Below are 12,397 nucleotides of genomic sequence, written 5' to 3'. Positions count from 1 at the left end.
TTTCTTTCTTTCTTTCTTTCTTTCTTTCTTTCTTTCTTTCTTTCTTTCTTTCTTCTTCTTCTTCCTCCTCCTCCTCTTCTTCCTCCTCCTCCTCCTCTTCCTCTTCTCACTCTAGCCCTGGTGCTCTATCCACTTTGTTGCCTATCTATCTGCTCTCCTGACTTCTTTTTAAGACTCAGCTCAAATTACACTTCATGCAGGAGGACTACCCCAATCCTACTCACTGCTAAGACTAACTTCCATTGACACGGTATATACTCTCCTCCATTAGAATGTGAGCTCTCTGAGGGCAGGGACTGGGTTTTTTGCCTTTCTTTTGAATCCCTTCAGCTTAGGCCAGTGTCTGGAACATAAGAGCTCATGCACTGACAGTCTAGGTGTTCTGTTTGGACAAGGAAAGAAAATTTGGCTTAGTGCATGAAGCTGTTGGTTCTGTCTCTGATCATCTTTTTCTCTGTTGTTTGTTGCAGATGCCACTCAATTGAACAATGCAGTGCCAACCTCTCCCCTCCTTCCACAGATGTCTCACCCTCATTCCTATCCCAGCTTGGGGCAAATCTCCAATCCATATGAACAGCAGCCTCCCGGCAAGGAACTGAACAAGTATGCCTCCTTAAAAGCTGTGGGTAAGCCCTGAAAATGCCATGTTTGCTTTCTGTTTTGAATGAATGTATTGCATGCACTCATTTATACTCTGAATAAAAAGGCAGACTTTCCAGGTGCTTTAAAATAATCCTCTTCAAGCATTTGGCAATTCTTTTTGCCATAACACTGACCAAAGCGAATGAGGACATAAGTCCAGCTAAGTCAATGAAAAAACTCATTTTTTTGCTTACAGGCATGCTCAGAATAGGGCAGCCAGGTGCCTCAGGGGATAGAGTGCCACATCTGAAATCCAGAAAATTCATCTTTTTGAGTTCAAATTTGGTCTCAGACATATACTAACTGTGTGGCCTTGGATGAGGCACAACTCTGCCTCGGTTTCCTCATTTGAAAAAAAAGTTAGAGAAGAAAAAAGCAAACCACCCCAATGTCTTTGCCAAGAAAACTCCAAATGGGGTCAGGAAGAGTTGGGCAAGACTGAAATGACTCAACAACAATAACAAAATTGCCCAGAATAATGTTGCTCAGACCAATACCATTTTTCAGTATTGCTCTATTAAGACATTAAAACCATGATCCACTTTAATTGTCTGTACCCAGTCCTGGGCACAATACCTTAAAAAGAGTAAATGTTTTGTAATTGTTTATATAATTGAATTGAATCAACTTGTTAGCTCAGGCCATTATGGTAGGATGGTGTTAACATCATCAGTTTTCTTGACTTTAAGACTCTCCTTCTCTGCTTGAGACTTTCTCAATCTTGTTCTCTATTTCGCACCATCTTCCTTTTGTAGTTGAGTGCCCCCCCCACCTCAGTGGCTTCATCTTTTCCATATTATTGTGTACTAAATGCCCCTGTAATATTCTTTTATCCAACATCATATTTTCTTTTTATTTAAACCATTATTTTCTGTCTTAGAATCAGTATGAGTTCCAAGGCAGAAGACCAGTAAGGGCTAGGGAATGGAGGTTAAGTGACTTGCCCAGGGTCACATAGCTGGGAAGTATCTGAGGCCAGATATTAATCCAGGACCTCCCATCTCCAGGCACTTCTCTCTACCCACTCAGCCACCTAGCTCCCCTCTACCCCAACATCACATTTTCATGTAATCAAGTAATGATGTTAGGTAAGACATGCCTACTTGTACTTTCAGCTTTGAAGTTCTAGTCTTCTCTTTAGTTACCTCATTAGATAACTAGGTGTTAGGAACTACTAGGCAATAATTCTAAAATGTTTCTTCACTACACATGCTTTATCTAGGCAAGTAAATGACTTAACCAAATAAGGAAATCAAGTTTTTATGTACTATGAAATATTAGTTGAAAATTTTCAATTATATCCTAGAGTCAGTACATATCCATTCTAATTTTTATATCTACAATCCTTGTTATTAAGAACCAGGACTCAGAATGAAGACCCCAAGGCTCTGTGTGATCCTCAGTGATCAAAAAAAAAGCTTCTTCCATTCTCTATATTCTATTTACTAAGGCAGAAAGGTAAATGTAGGCATTTTAGAAAAGTTTCCAAGAAGAGAAATAGAAAGTCTGTTGTTTCCCAAGCCATTCCTTTTTTAACAAAGATATTGATGTACTGAGATATAACTCATCATCTTCTAGGTTTTAAGGTTTGCAAAACAAGTAAAAGCTATCAGGGAGCTAAAGTACAAGTTGCCCTCAAATCCAGATGAAGAAACATTCCTGGCTAAGTAACCCAGACCCTAGCTATTAGAAAAGCATCCATTCCTTACCGATTTTGCCCTGTCTTTTACAAATGGAAATGTATTCATATTATAAAAGCTTAGAATCTCAGAGTTGCAAGAGACCTCAGAGTTCATGGATGCTGCAGTTTACCTTCTGTTGGTAACACATTATTCATCTTCCTGAGCTGAGTGAAAAGATTCTTTGGGTGTCTAGAGATTCATGATGATATACAATTTTAATGATTTAGGAAAAAGGGTAGAAAAACAGGTAAAGAAGAGAAAATAGAATTCGTTGTCATCAACAAAGGGCAGCAATACATTTCTCCCCCTAAAATTTATATAAGTTTCTATAGAAATATTTTTTTTCTATGGCTGGCAAGTTTCTGTCTTTTTATGTACCTCCACATTCTGATATTTTAGGACTTTTAAAGGACATATTATTACTTCTAACCACAGCTGCATCACAGTTCATAAGGCACATTTTTCTTCTTCGTGCTTTCTTTAAAGGTTGCCAATCAGGCTCTGACGGGTCATTGATTGGTCATGCCTGGTTTAGTTGAAAAGATCTCGTACCTCTTTGGTCTTGATCAACCCAATTCAGCTAAATATGGCAGCACACTCTTCTATTAGTTCTGTCCTATGAAAAATAGGGAATATTTTGAAGTCTTGCTCATCTTCCCTGCAGTTTCTCCTTCACTCCCTTGCAGTTAGTTCATCCTGAATGATAAGTTTGAGTTAGTCCCGTAGGGGGAATGATCTTAAGAGTTTGAATGTAAGATAGTTTCCTACATCTTAATGAGGTTTTTCTGTGTTTTTCCTAGCTTGCCTTCATCTTGTAGCCTCCTATGGGGACAGTACAGCTTCTGGACATAACCCCTGGCCAAGTGCAAAAGAGGGAGGCAGTAAGGATTATGAGCAGTCATGCTTAACGATCGGTTCTCTTAGGTTCTCATCCCTCTTGTCCCGTCACTTTAATTTTCCCTCTGTAGTGGGTGACAAGTGCAATGGAGCATCAGTCCCACTACCTGAAGCAGGGATGTAGTAATTAGTGCGGTCCTTATCTGTAGTGCCTAGACACCAACCAGAGGCATTGAAGTGTAGCTGAATCTATGAGATTTTGTCAGTTTGATTACCAACTGCTCCCAATGGTTCTTTCCTATTGCCTGCTAGACACTAGTGTGTAAAACAGAGTTGGATGTGTAGGCGATAGTTGGGTTGGTTTTCCCCAAAGAAAGAAAGTAATTAGCAGCAGAGTGTAACTGGTCAGACCTTTGGCCAATTGTAAAAAGACACAGTATAGCTGTTCAGAGATTCTAATGCATGTAGACTTCAATTTAAATAAATCCTATTTATAAAAGTCTGGATTTATAAAATCTGACAGTTTAATTAATTTAGAAAGTAGACAGTCATTCTCATACTCACTTTATAAAAGGATTTTATACTATATTTCTTATTTTATATTGCTGTTGATACTATTAAATTTATATATCACATTACTTTATTTTGTATAATATATCAATATTATATTACAATCCCTTTAAATCAAGAGTTCTTAACTTTTTGTGTCATGAATCCTTTATAACAATCAGGTAAACCCTATAGACAATGTTCTTAAATATATATACACAATATATAAATAAAAATAACAATTAACATTTATATAGCACTATAAAGTTTGCAGAGTGCTTCATGTATTTTGACTCATTTGACCCTCATAACAATCCTGTGAGATAGATGTTATTATTATGGCCATTTTACAGATGAAAAACTAAGATTGAGACAATTTAAATGCCTTGCTTAGGGTTATACGGATTTTTTTGTTGCTATTGTCCATGCATTTCCAGATGTGTCCAACTTTTCATGACCCTAATTGGGGTTTTTTTGGTGAAGATACTGGAATGGTTTGCCATTTTCTTCTCTAGCTCATATAGATGAGCAAAATGAGGCAAACAGAGATAAGTGACTTGCCCAGACTCATAAAGCTAGTAAGTGTCTGATGCCAAATTTAACCTCTGAAAGATGAGTCTTTCTGATTTCAGGCCCAGCACTCTACCTACTGTGCCACCTAGTTACCCCATTACATAGCTAGTAAGTGTCTAAGGCAGGATTTGAATTTAGATCTTTCTGACTGCATCCAACACTATCCATTGCAAAGAGATGATATATTTCATTGATAGGTTAGTGGAAATAAAGATATCTCTTCCTTTTCCAAATGTATAGACCCCTGAAATCTGTGTAGCCCAGGTTAAGATTTGTTGTTCAAACAATTCAGTCATGTCTGAGTCTTCATGACCCCACTTGGGGTTTTCTTGGTAAAGATACCCAAGTGGTTGGCCATTTCCTTATACAACTCATTTTATAGATGAGGAAACTGAAGCAAACAGAGTGAAGTGACTTACGTAAGATCAAATAGCTAAGAAGTGTCTGAGGCCAGATTTGAATCGAGGATCTCCGATCTTCATACCTGGCTCTCTATCCACTGAGCCACCTATCTTGCCCCATAGCATCAGTTCTAAGACAGAAAGTAAGGGTTTAAAAGAATCATAGGTTCATTGTCAATTCCAGTCCCTAGATTAAGGCTCTTAGATTTCTAAGTCTGTGATCCAGTGATTTTTGAAATTTCTTTCAGCTTTAAATCTGTGATCCTATGAACCTTCCTTTTTTCCCTTGGATTTTATTAGTCTTTTTATCACCACACATACAGCTGGTTCTTTCCTCTGTTTAAGTCTCTCCTTCAATACTGCTCCTGTGCCTCTCCCCAATCCCAAACTCATTGATGACAGCACACTGATTAGATCAGGTTTTTGTTCCTAATGACATCATTTCCTTGCTCTGAGTCACTAGAGGACTAGAATTTGTCCCCTCATGCTCCTGATACCCACAGGACCCCTGATCCCAGATTTAAAAGAAAATGCTGTAGTACAATACATATAGCCTTGGTCCAGATTCACTTTCTGTGAATGAATGACCATGTCAATAGAATTTCACTTTTATTGTTTTAGACTGTGTTTTAGTCTTAAAAAATATTCACTAATTTAGAGTGAGCAACAATTTATGTAGAATAAATGGTAAAGATGAGGACTTGATTGATATGACATGTGTGACCTTGAGCAGGTCACCTACCCTTGCTAGGTCTCCCATTCCTCCTCTATAAAATGCTGAGGTCAGACTAGGCGACCTCTGAGGTCCTTTGCAGCTCTAGATTTATGATTCTATGAATAATTAACTCAAACTGCATCTAAATTCATATAATAACAACCATCTTATAATGGAGTTCTGCAATACTGATTAGGGATATTATAACAAATTTTACTTTATTCATATTAAGCCCCATTTTTTTCCTCCTGTAATCTTTTCTTGGTACAGTCAGAGTTATAGTCCACAGTAAAGCATCTATCATCAACAGAGCCCTTTGCAGTCTGTTGTGAGCAAGTTACAGAAAGGGGAATGTGTTTGTATAAGACAAGCACCCTTTGGATATCACAAGCAGGTTAAATCTATGACCTCTTCTTCTGGCTTCCTGCTGCCCACTCATTTCAGAAGTCTCTAAAGCAGTTTACCATGTCCTACCCAAGTTTTCTGATTATCTCGAGGTCTCAATCTTATGACACTGAGTGTTTCCCAGCAATTCATTATTTGAGTACCAGAGTGTGCCATGCAGTTGGCTTTTTTTTGGTATGATGTCTGCCCAAATCTTTCCAATTCACTAGACTTGATTTTCTCTTTCTCAAATGTCCATATTTTCTCCTAAGCTCATCTGCCATCGCTAGCTGCCATAGAAGCCAGAGGTAGTGAGTGTTCTGGACAGAAAATTGGCTCCAACTCAAGAGTGAGTCCAACTCAGATGAGACAACAAAGGAGTGGTCTCAAAACTAGAAATGGAAAGTACTGGCAAGACAATATTTTCTATGTGAATAATCAAACTTTGAGTCTGACTTGCTGCTTTCCTGGTCTCCTCCCCAGCCCAAATTCAAGATTTATAAGATCCTAGTCTAATGACCTCATCCTTATCAGTATAAGTCATAAATGGATAATGAGCTCATTCTTGCTTTCTAACAAGTGCCCTTTAGTAGGAGACAAATTACTCCCTAAAACATTTTCTTAGGAGGTCTAGAATGTCTACATAGCTTTTTTAAAGTTCCTATTGATTCTTTTAAAAATATTTTAAAAATATTTATTTTTCTTTCATCTTTTCCCAGCTCTCCTCCACAGAAAACAAAATGAAACAAATATGCAGTCAAAGAAAACAAATTATCCCATTGGTTGTGTCTAAAAATGTGTCTCATTCTTTCTACCTCTCAATCAGGATGGATGTAGCCTCCTTCATGCTTGGTCCTTGACCCTGGTTGAGGGGATGGGAAGTCCCTCATGGTAACCCTTGCTAGTTGTATCTTACTCAGCGAAGTGTTAGGAAGTCACCATTCTATCCATTATAGTATTACCTTGAAACCTCTGCTATGCTGTCCATTTTTAGCCATGGATAGAGAAGCAGGGAGCTAATTTCATTTGGCGAACTCTGCAAGAGTATGTTCTGTTGTTTCCAGGAATTGAATGAAAGGCAATCAAGGCTATTACTTCCATAAGTGGTCACCATGAAACAGATTGAAAAACCATCCTTGCCTCAGGATGAATGCCCCAGGGGCAGGCACTCAACAAGTATACCAGTAGCTCATCCCTGCACCTTGGCTTGGTTAATTGTTTCGTGAAGCCTGATGGCTCTCAAGACACTGATTCCAGGCAGTTTTCATGAGTTCACCTGAGGTCCTGGGCTTCTCTTCCTAAAGAGTCAAAGTCTATTCCCTTCTAAATTTCAAGATCTTTTTGTGTTATCCAGAAAACTTTGGCGAGCTATGTTCAGAGAGCCTTGGCCACTGCTTAGATTTCTCTTTGTGGTGCAGTGTTTGCCTAATTCAAATCGACATGCAAAATTAATAAGTGTTAAATAACGTGTAATGCAAATAATAACATGTACATGCAGAGTAAATATGACAATTTTAGAGGGGAGAGTAATAGCAATGTAGTTTTTCTTTTAAAGGCAGTGGTGTTCTTAGGGAAAGTTTTGGGGCAATTTTCCTTCAAAAGGCCAATAAGTGTACACAGAGGAGTCTAAGACCTGCATTGAGGGGTGGTGAATAGTGTAGAGATAAAGGACAGAAATTCTTGTAGAAATTCTCCTTGAAAGCTTGGAAATCGTGGAAAATTTATCCAATCATTTTTTGGGACAGTTAACTACGCCCTGGGAAATTAAGGCCCAAGTATATTGTCATAGGCACATCTGATTTCTCTTAGTTATTCAGGCCTTAGCAACCAAAGGCACACTCCAAATAAATTTCAGTAGATGAAGGACTTAGGCAGAGGAGCAAAGTAGGATAGTACTTGCCTTTGACAGTTTCCCACATTCTTTTATCTAACTTTCTCCCATTTCCTGATCCTTGTCCTATTGTCTAGAGCAGAGGTCGGCAACCTTTTTGGTCATGAGAGCCATAAACACCACATTTTTAAAAATGTAATTTCGTGAGAGCCGTACAGTGCTCACAGTGCCACTCCTGTAACAGTGCCTGAAAAAAAATTGACTTTATGACTCCTGCAGAAAGAGCCATACATTGCCGACCCCTGGTCTAGAGACTCCTCACTTGGTATAGCTCTTCTGAGAAATTCTTCATACTCCCAAATTTTACCTTTTGCCTTCCACAATTAAAATTACTATTCCTTCAGTGTCATTCTGAAATACATGTTGTCTGATGATCTAATTTAAATTCTCTATATGATGTGAATGACTGATACCTCCCTGGAACAATTACACTTTAAAAGAGAAACTTGTAATGAATTTATAATGGGAAATATATGTGGGGGAGAAATTGGGAGCCACCTTTTGCATGCTTATTATAGTAATTACCTTTCTGTCCCCTTCTTGAAATAATAATATGACTCAGCAACTTGGTATCTCACTTGTGAAAAATTGTGAACTTTACCCTTTAGTTATCCACCTCAACAAAGAAAATTGATCAGTGCTTAGGTTTCATAAATCAGTATATAAAACTATGACCCAGAATACCCTTTTGTGTTAGCTGGCAGAAAACTTTGAAACCAATGGAATGTCCAAGTTCTATAGACAGTAAAGTCAAGTGCCAGAAAGCAATTATTTCTTCTGCTTCCTTCAGATGATTTCTTATGTTTTACTATTAAATGTTTTATCTTGTACTGAAGATAAATCAGCAATCTTCCAAATTCTTTTGAGAAATAGGAAATAGATCATAAAATATTAATAACATATCAGATATTCACACATGTGGGTTACCAGTTTGGATCCAGATTCTCAAACCCAATCCTGGCCTTCAGAAATTTACGATCTAACCCTGGTGTACTTAGCTACGGTGTCTTAAGGAATTATATCCCCATGCACGGATCTAGGGATACAGGTAGAAGCATCTGGATTTGAGGACCTGGTGTACATTGGGTGGGAGGGGGATATACAACCAATAGTTGAGCATCTTTTGATTGTTATTTTTTTAGGAAGTTGTGATGGTGACTGGGCAGTAACAACACTTAAGTCACCCAAAGGTACTGTATGGCTTTTCTTGATCCTTTGTTTGGATGTCTCAGAAAATTTTGGAAAAGTACAGAAGAGTCCTAGTGTTTGTACCTGTCCAACTTGCACGCATGTGTACAGTGTAGTAACACGTGTGAGTATGTCCAAGTTCACGTGTGTACATGTGAAATTGTACATCTGTGTATGTACCTACCAGCTGGCAAATGTGATCTGTCCAGGCTCACTGAGGCATCAGTGATGGTGTGTAATCTCTGATGATCCCTCTGCCCTGGAAACTTCCCAAGGCTCAAATGTAAGGAGAACACATGTAAACAACAGAAAGAAGAACAGGTAAGAAGTTTAAGAAATACTTATTTTTCTGACATACCTATCTGTGCAAAACAAAGATCGATTAGGAAATGGGGTGGAATATCTCTTATTTCCTCATTCACGGTCTAGGTATTCATTTATTTTTCTTGGAAAGACTGGACCTTTGGAAATATTAATCTTATCATGGTATGTGAAGATCTATCCTGTGTAAGACTCTAGAATCTGTTGTACGGCCTCTGGAACCAAGTTCTTAATGACTTGTCCTACTTCCTATGGATGTGTTCTAAACTTTAAAGGTAAATAACTTGTTTTTTTTTTTGACAAGATTGAATGGTTTTTGATGACTAAGTGTAAAACAAAATCTTCTCTGCATTACTAGTATACCCTAGAAATCTTCATGAAGAGAGACAACAACATAAGCTTGAGTTTTTCCTCTCAGTTTCCTCAGGCTGGGAAAGGTTGAAGGTCAGCGGGGTGATTGGTGGATCGGTGTTAAAAAGTGATGGTGAAGATTTCTGAGAGTCTGCTATTGAACTCGATTTCCAAGAATGATTGTTCCCAAACCCATCAGGGAGATGGGACTGGAGTCTGAAGAGACCCTGAATAGAGATTTAACTAACTAGAATTTTTTCCAGATTGTGTCTCTGAGAATGTAGTTGTTGCCTGATTATAAGGTCCTAGAAGGCAGGGATTGTCTTTTGCCTCTTTTCATACCTTTTGTGCTTAGCATAGTGCCTGGCACTTATTAAATGTTTATTGAATTAAAGATAGTGTTACAGAGTGGATAGAGTTCTGGAATTGGAATTAAGAAGACCTGAGTTCCCTGACTCAGACAATTGTGTGACCCCGAATAAGTCACTTATCCCTCTTGTCTTCATTTGTAAAATGGGAGCAATAAAAGGAACTACTTCACAAGAGTGTCACAATCATAAAATGAAATGATTTTTGTAAAGCACTTTGCAAGTTTTAAAGCACTGTATAATTATGAATGATTGTTATTATTATTGTTTTAAGGAAAACACATTTTTTTGGTCTTGAGTTAGATAAAAGCTGCCCACATGTCAAAGTACATTTTTAGAAATGAAAATAATTTGGAACATGACAGACCTACTAATTTGAGGTTTATTTTTTTCCTTTTGGAAAACAATGCCATTATGATAGCAGTGACAGTATTTTGATGTAGTCAATTATCTCCTTTTGTTAGCCTGCTGTTTTCTAGGAGAGTTAAGGAAGCCCTTGAAGGCATATTGTGAATGTTAGTATAGGATAAAACAAAAACAAAAACAAAAAAAAACATGGCATAGCAAAAAGGGCAGTGATTTGGAATCAGAAGAACAGGGTACAAGTCACACTACCTCCTTTGTGACTTTAGTCAAGTCATTTGCCCATTCTCAGCCTTATTTTCCTTAATTGTAAAATGAAGAGATGGTATCATATAGCTGACAAAGAGAGGCTTTAGAGTCAGGAATACTCAGATTTGAATCCTATGTATGACCTTTTTTTTTTTTTATAATTGAATTTTTTTTAAACCCTTGTACTTCGATGTATTGTCTCATAGGTGGATGATTGGTAAGGGTGGGCAATGGGGGTCAAGTGACTTGCCCAGGGTCACACAGCTGGGAAGTGGCTGAGGCCCGGTTTGAACCCAGGACCTCCTGTCTCTAGGCCTGACTCTCACTCCACTGAGCTACCCAGCTGCCCCCTATGTATGACCTTTAAATGCCTGTGGGACCTTAGCTAATTTACCTCATAATGAGTTCACAACTTGTCACTTGCTAACTGTGTGACCCTGGGCAATACACTTAAATCCCTTTGTCTCAATTTCCACATCTGCAAAACAGGGCTGATAACAGCTTGAATTGCAGCTTGGGCATGCAAACTCAAAAATGTTTGCCAACACTGCTCTTTTCAACCAAACCTGAAAAGATGGTTTGCCTTCTCTGCCCAACCACTGTCTTCTTAAGATTAGAGAATGAGAGTGAAAAAAATGAAGCAGAAGTAATATAGCCAGGATGAAGTCTGACTCTCTATACTTCCTCTGACTCTTTGCTGGTCATTTCTCAATCTTGACTTCATCTCCATCTACTCCTGCCACATAAAGTCCTAACCTTGACTCCACAAAATTCTCTTGGGATAAGATGAAGAGAAGGAATTCTTTTTTCATAGTTGATGCTTAAGAGTTGTATTTTAATACCTGTTGCCTTAGGCTTCCACCTTTCTTAACTCCAACTCTGAATTGTTGCTGCAGAACAAAAAGTGTATAGGAACTGTGCAGATTTTCTTTAAATGTGTTTGAAGGAAGTAGAAGAGGAGAATAATGCAACTGGTACATTATTCAAGGACATTAAACCCCTATAGCTTGCCAGGTTTCCTGTTCAGTTGTTTAAAGTTTTATAAGATACATCTTTCTAGTTCAGGCTCATCAATAAGGCCAATGGTCTTTAGAAGACTGGGAACCCGTGATGGGAATAGCATGGGACAATCGGAGCTTTGCCCCAGGTGCTGATATGGGTAGGAACATGCCTCCTTGTATTGTGCCTTAGCTGCTTATGATCTTGTTATGTCCTCTGGCTTCCACCCCATCCCAGAGTCTTGTGGAAGTGGTAGTTTTCTTCTGACATGATATTTCACCAGTGTAGACTGCCTCCAATGCAACATCTGACCTAGAAACTTGTATCAGGCAAGATGCTTTGGAACACAATGAGCAGTAAAGTTCTCTACCACCTTCTACCATTATAGAACACTTTATCCCTCCCATAGTCTCCTTTTCCATGGTCTTCAGAAACCCACCCCAGTTTCTTCCATCTCTTGGTACTTAAAAATACCTATAATTCTCCTGAAGACAACATATCTCTTGGCACTTACTCCAAGGCTGGCTATGCCTTCTCTCTCACACATAAAACCCGGAGGAAAGGTTGACATATATTTCATTCTTCTGTCACTTTCAAATCCTCCCTCAAATACTTCCATTCAGTAATCACTTGTCCTCCTTTAAAATTCTCACCCTCTCCTTTTTAGATCTTTGCTACTGTCTTTCAGAATATTTTCCCTTCTCCTCAAAAAGTTTAGTACACAGCTTAAAGCCTTCTGGCCAGCTTGATGACACAGTGGATAGAGTGATGGCCCTGGACTCAAGAAGATCCATTTTGTGTTCAAATCCAGTCTCAGGCACTTACTAGCCTTATGATCCTGGGCAAGTCACTTAATCCCTGTTTATCTCAGTTTCCTCAGTGTC

At 38.5% G+C, this 12,397-nt stretch overlaps 1 protein-coding gene across 2 annotated transcripts in view; it reads left to right on the top strand.

Moving 5' to 3' along the window:
- Positions 1-12,397, top strand: part of SHISA9 (shisa family member 9) — a 438,903-nt gene that overhangs the window by 398,436 nt on the left and 28,070 nt on the right. Inside the window, exons 3-4 of one of the 2 annotated variants that reach the window (XM_044657332.1) lie at positions 471-626; positions 8,817-8,864. In XM_044657332.1, the coding sequence (XP_044513267.1) occupies positions 471-626; positions 8,817-8,864 (204 nt within the window). The remainder of the gene's footprint in view (positions 1-470; positions 627-8,816; positions 8,865-12,397) is intronic. The other variant, XM_044657334.1, reaches the window with a different exon arrangement.

Source organism: Gracilinanus agilis, chromosome 1 (genome assembly GCF_016433145.1).
Source record: "Gracilinanus agilis isolate LMUSP501 chromosome 1, AgileGrace, whole genome shotgun sequence".
In the NCBI taxonomy this organism is placed as follows: domain Eukaryota; kingdom Metazoa; phylum Chordata; class Mammalia; order Didelphimorphia; family Didelphidae; genus Gracilinanus; species Gracilinanus agilis.
This window is presented reverse-complemented; position numbering and strand designations above follow the sequence as displayed.